The sequence below is a fragment of the Rhinopithecus bieti genome, unplaced genomic scaffold, assembly GCF_001698545.2.
Source record: "Rhinopithecus bieti isolate Rb0 unplaced genomic scaffold, ASM169854v2 scaffold_37314, whole genome shotgun sequence".
NCBI lineage: Eukaryota > Metazoa > Chordata > Mammalia > Primates > Cercopithecidae > Rhinopithecus > Rhinopithecus bieti.
The window spans coordinates 1,041,140-1,047,139 of record NW_016816196.1 but is presented as its reverse complement, the minus strand read 5'-3'; the positions used below and the strand labels follow the sequence as shown (position 1 = coordinate 1,047,139).

Here is a 6,000-nt window from a genome sequence, read left to right as displayed (position 1 = left end):
AAAAAAAAAAAAAAAAAAGAAAGAAAGAAAATAAATTCATTGTTTTAAAATATCATTTTCTCTTCTCTCTTTCTTGTTCGTGCATGAGAGCACATGCATATAAAACCACAGCAAATATAGCTATCCCAAAAGTATACATTCCCTTAGAAACCCAACTTAATAGCAACTCCTTTTCTATTCCACTTTTTTTTTAATATTAAAAGTTAGGCATTTGCAGGCACAGAAAGACAAATATACTATGTTCTCACTCATTATGTGTGAGCTAAAAAGTGATCTAGTGGAGGCAGGGACTAGAATGACAGTTATTCTATCAGAAGCTGGTAAGGATGTGGAGACACAGTGGGGATGTACAAACTTTTAGATATAAGGAATAAGTTTTAGTGTTTGATAGCATAGTGGGGGGACTATAGTTAACAACAATATATTGTACATTTCAAAATAACTAGAAGATTTGAAATGTTCCCAACACAAAGAAATGATAAATGTTCAAGGTGACAGATAACCTAAATTCCCTTATTTGATCATTACATAACATACGTCTGGATCAAAACACTACATGTACTCTATAAACATGTATAAATATATTATGTATCAATTTTAAAAGTTGGGCATTTGACTTTGAACCTTTTTTGGAACTTTTGCACTTTCAACTTACAAGAAACCGTCTCCTGCTTTCATGCATCTCTTCTCTTTTCTTTTCTAGTTTTCTTCTCATTTCAATTTCATACAATGCATTCTGGCGCTTTATTTCTTCGGCATCTTTTTCTTCATGCTTTTTCCTTCTTTCTTCTTCTTCCTCATGTTCCTTTATTCTAAAGCAAAACATAATTATAATTGAGAACAAAGCAGAAAATAGGCTATATTTTAAGAAATGAATTCAGTTCCAACCTGGAATGAACTGAAGCTGCAAGGAAGAACATGTGAATTTCTTTGGGGGAAAAGAACAGACATTAAACAGCAGTGATTAAAACTAATCCAATCTTGGTTAACCTAGAATTGGCAATACTTTCCTTGCCTCAAAATTTATTTCATTATTCACCCAAGTAAGTTCTTTTCCTTTAGAAAGAACCAGTTAATGGGATGAGAGTAATGGTGACATTATTTTACAGAAAGGTTCCTAATCCCTAGTGCTTCCCAACTTCAGCCCTAGATGATGCTACATAAGCTGTGGGCCTAGCCTCTCAAGGAATGCAGTTTGATGGAATGGGAGGAAGAACAGTCTCCTTACTCAACTGACCACTTGTGTTGTAATTCTTTCTGTAGCCAATACTGACTAGCTGATAATTTCTTCTGAGTGGTGAGCCTCCCTGGTTGTCTTTCCGAACTTATGTGTGAGTTCCTCAGAGATCCCTGAGGGTCCTCCTCACTGCAGAGCCCTGATCTGAGTGATTTAGCTCCAGCTCCATCTCTTCAACTCACCCCTAAACCCTACCACCATCGCTACCAGGAGCTCCCACTCTAAGTAGTTTATTAAAGACTCCAGGTCTCAAAGGCCCCTCATCCGGCAGCCAAACCTCTGCATACTGGCAAGACAGCGCAAGTCCAAGTTGTCTCCTTGCCCATGGAAAATCCATGCATCCTTGTTAGCCAATCAACAATATACAGGCTTTCTCACTACTCTATCTGCCCTCTCTCTCTCTCTTTTTCCTGAAAAGGTAGGCACAGGGTAGGTCGACAACCCACCTAAATAGATGAATGACTGAGGAATAAACCTTTCTTTCTTTAAAAAATTTTCTTCTATAGAAATGGGGTCTTGCTATGTTGCCCAGGCTGGTCTCAAACTCCTGGCCTGAAGCAATCCTCCCGCCTCAGCCTCCCAAAGTTTGGGATTACAGGCATGAGCCAATGTACCCAGCCAACCTTTCTTTCATATGCACCCAATCGAGAAAACATTTTTTACTGGAGTCCCCTCACTCAGCTTTAGAGAAGGGAAAATTCCCTTCCCCTATGCCATGGAGGACTATACAGTTAAGTGAGCCAGCAAGTTTACTTTGTTACCATTAAGCCAATTCAGGACAGGAGATTCCTATTTGATTCATCTGTGCAGAATAATAAGCTTTAGAGTCAGAGTCACTCTCTTTAGGAGGAGGTAAGAAAAAGATCATTGTTGGTCAATGCTAAACCAGGTTTATGATTGCCCTAAAAAAAACAAAACCCAAGGCTGGGCGTGGTGGCTCACGCTGTAATCCCAGCACTTTGGGAGGCCAAGGTGGGCAGATCACCTGAGGTCAGGAGTTTGAGACCAGCCTGGCCAACATAATGAAACCCCATCTCTACTTAAAAAAAAAAAAAAAAAAAATTTAGCCAGATGTGGTGGTGCCTACCTGTAGACCCAGTTACTTGGGAGGCTGAGGCAGGATATCGCTTGAACCTAGGTGGCAGAGGTTGCAGAGAGCTGAGATCACGCCACTGCACTCTGGCCTGGGTGAGAGCAAGACTCTGTCTCAAAAAAAAGAAAGATTTGAAGAACATTATAAAAAGAGATTTATCCAATTCTAAAACAGAAGCTTTTGAAATTTTAAATTGCTACTTTTAAGGGAAAACAAGATACTTTAAAGTTTTTCAACTTTAGCATTTCTTAGCAAATCTGGAAATTACTAACATTATAACTATGCATCCATTGGATAATTTGTCATTTCAGCAAAAAAATTACCTATTCTAAGAATAACAAAAATGTCTCTAATGTCAGTTAAAATATAATATATTGCCAGTGACTTACACAATAATTTACAATAATTAAAAATTTAATTAGCTGTCAAAAGAGACTTTCTCCTTAGTTTGGGTAGTTTGAATAGACTTGTCATCTATATGCCATTAATTTGGCTTAATGCAAAGTTAACTTGCTGAAGTAAATTTGAGATCCTCTAGTTTAAGGAAGAAATACATAACATTCATATCATTACTTCCAACTCCCATTCCCAAAGCAGATGTCAGCAACCAACACAAAACTCTTTCCTGCTGATCCTTGGTCCTTCTCAAACAATGCATTGGGCAGCCACTACCAGGAAATCAGAGCTGAATATGTCAACGCCTTGCTCTCTTTGAGTCAGCTCCTTGCTATCCTTGATTCACATTCTGAAGGTTCCAAATCTGTACTTATCTAGCACAGATCTGATTCTTGGGCTTACATAGATGTTGCACAGTTCTCCTGTAAAAGCAGGAAAGACCACTACCCAAAATTTGGTTCAGATGTCCAGACTGATGACATTACATCCCAAGAAAACTTGGTAGAAAGTATTACTCACATGAGGGACTCCTGGGAAGAGGTGGGCAGGCACAAGTAGGTCTTGATTGCTTTGGACAAAGCAGAGGGAGTGGGTTTGGGGCCTTTATTATGGCTAAGAGGTGGGACTGAGGAAAAGTGTCTGAGCAGGAGGGATTTAAATTAAGTACTGGTGCCAAAAGAGGAGGAGGAGAGTTCCAGGACCCTTCTTATCAGCCTGTACAGATGTAGGGCCAAAAGGGAAGTGAGAGTGAGGCCTAAAAACGAAGTCAGTAGTCAAACATCCAAACTGAGTTCTCTCTCTCTCTCTCTATTACAATAGACAAGTTTGATTCTTTCATTTTTAAAAATTGTTTTTAGAGACAGGGTCTCACTCTTGCATCCAGGCTGGAGTGTAGTGTCGCAATCATAGCTCACTGCAACCTCAAACTCCTGGGTTCAAGTGATCCTTCGGCCTCAGCCTCCCAAGCTGGAACTACAAGTGTGTACCACCACACCCAGCTAATTCCAGCTATTTTTTTTTTTTTGAGAGAGAGAGAGAGAGTTATTGCAGGGGAAGGACGGCTATCTGGGTATTAGCATGGGGGTAAAAGAATTTGCCAAGACAATTGTAGATAAAGAAAGGCAGCTTTATTAGAAAAAGTATAAAAATACATTGCCAGTGAGGCAATAAGCAGCCTGCAAGAGAGAGGCTGGCGGTGAGGAAACAAGGCTTGCTGGAGATTTTATAGGATAGTGTTTATGCTGTATGCTGAGGAGGGCTTTATGCAGTACTGATAACACCAAGGTTGCAGTGAGCTTACTTGCAGGTGGCTGGTGGTAGTTGAGCACAGGAAGATTGTGAATTATTTGTGCAGAAGGGCTATGTGTCCTGAACCAGGAAAAAAGGCAGGCTTGTAGCTTATCTGCGTCTTCCTTTTTGCTTTTCCTTGCTCCCACCAGCCCGACTACTTTTCCCTAATTAGGACTCCACAGGGGTCTCACTATGTTACCCAGGATGGTCTTTGAACTCCTGGGCTCAAGTGATCCTCCCCGCTTGACCTCCCAAACTGCTAGGATGATAGGCATGAGCCACCATGCCCAGCCTACCTTGATTCTTATAGAGACAACCCATTAGGCATCATCACCTGGCTATTACATAGGTACTTTACCTTCTCTACATCTAAAACCAAATTCATCATCCTTCTCTTCTAAACTGACCCTTTTGGTCTCTTTTCTTTATTTTGGTGAACAGTACCATCATCTTTTCAGTTACCTATGCTAGGGACTTAAGAATTATACCTAACTCTTCTTTAATCCTTAGACCTCTCATTCATTTACCTATTATTTATTGGATTTCTACTAAAACGATAAAACAGACATGGCTCACTCAAGAAGCTCACATTCTAGTGAGGGAGACCAGCAAAAACAAACAAAGTACAGGCATACCTCAGAGATATTGTGGGTTTGGTTCCAAACTGCTGCAATAAAATGAATATCTCAATAAAGTAAGCCATTCAAATGTTTTGGTTTCCCATTGCATATAAAAGTTATGTTTACACTATACTGTAGTCTAGTAAGTATACAATAGCATCATGTCTAGAAAATGTATACACCTTAATTAAAAAATACTTTATTGCTAAAACATGCTAACAACCATCTCAGCCTTCAAGAAGTCAGAATCTTTCTGCTAATAGAGGGTCTTGCCTTGACATTGATGGGTGCTGACTGATCAAGGTGGTGGTTTTTGAAGGCTGAAGTGGCTGTGGCAATTTATTTAAAATAAGACAACAATGGGCTAGGCGCAGTGACTCACGCCTGTAAGCCCAGCACTTTGGGAGGCCGAGGCGGGCAGATCACGAGGTCAGGAGATTGAGACCATCCTGGCTAACACGGTGAAACCCCGTCTCTACTAAAATACAAAATTAGCCGGGCGTGGTGGCAGGCGCCTGTAGTCCCAGCTACTCGGGAGACTGAGGCAGGAGAATGGAGTGAACCCAGGAGGCGGAGCTTGCAGTGAGCCGAGACCGCGCCACTGCACTCCAACCTGAGCGACAGAGCGAGACTCTGTCAAAAAAAAAAAAGAGAAAAAGAAAAGAAAACAGAAAAAAAAAATAAGACAACAATGAAGTCTGCCATATTGATTGACTCTTCTCAGAAGGTTTCTCTGTAGTATGTAATGCTGTTGGATAGCATTTAACCCACAGTAGGACTTCTTTCAAAATTAGAGTCAATCCTCTTGACCTGCTGCTGCTTTATCAACTAAGTTTATATAATATCCTAAATCCTTTGCTGTCATTTGAATGGTTTTGACAGCTTCTTCACCCACAGCAGATTCCATCTCAAGAAACCACTTTCTTTGCTCATCCGTAAGAATCAGCTTCTCATCCATTCAAGTTTTATCATGAGGTTGCAGCAATTCACTCACATCTTCAGGCTCCACTTCTAATTCTAGTTCTCTTGCTATTGACACCACATCTGCAGTTACTTTCTCCACTGAAGATGTGGAGAAAGTCATCCATGAAGGCTGAAATCAACTTCTTCCAAACTCTTATTAATGTTGATATTTTAACCTTCTTCCATGAATCACAAATGTTCTTTTTTTTTTTTTTTTTTGAGATGGAGTTTCACTCTTGTTGCCCAGGCTGGAGTGCAATGGCGTAATCTCAGCTTACTGCAACCTCTGCCCCCCAAGTTCAAGAGATTCTCCTGCCTCAGCCTCCCAAGCAGTTGGGATTACAGATGCCCCACCACCATGCCTGGCTAATTTTTGTATTTTTAGTAGAGACAGGGTTTGA

The 6,000-nt window shown here is 40.5% G+C and overlaps 1 protein-coding gene across 1 annotated transcript in view; it reads right to left on the bottom strand.

Annotated features, from left to right (window-relative positions):
• Positions 1-6,000, bottom strand: part of CFAP210 (cilia and flagella associated protein 210) — a 63,210-nt gene that overhangs the window by 28,391 nt on the left and 28,819 nt on the right. Inside the window, 1 exon segment of the mRNA XM_017854471.1 lies at positions 656-812. Within this exon segment, the coding sequence (XP_017709960.1) occupies positions 656-812 (157 nt within the window).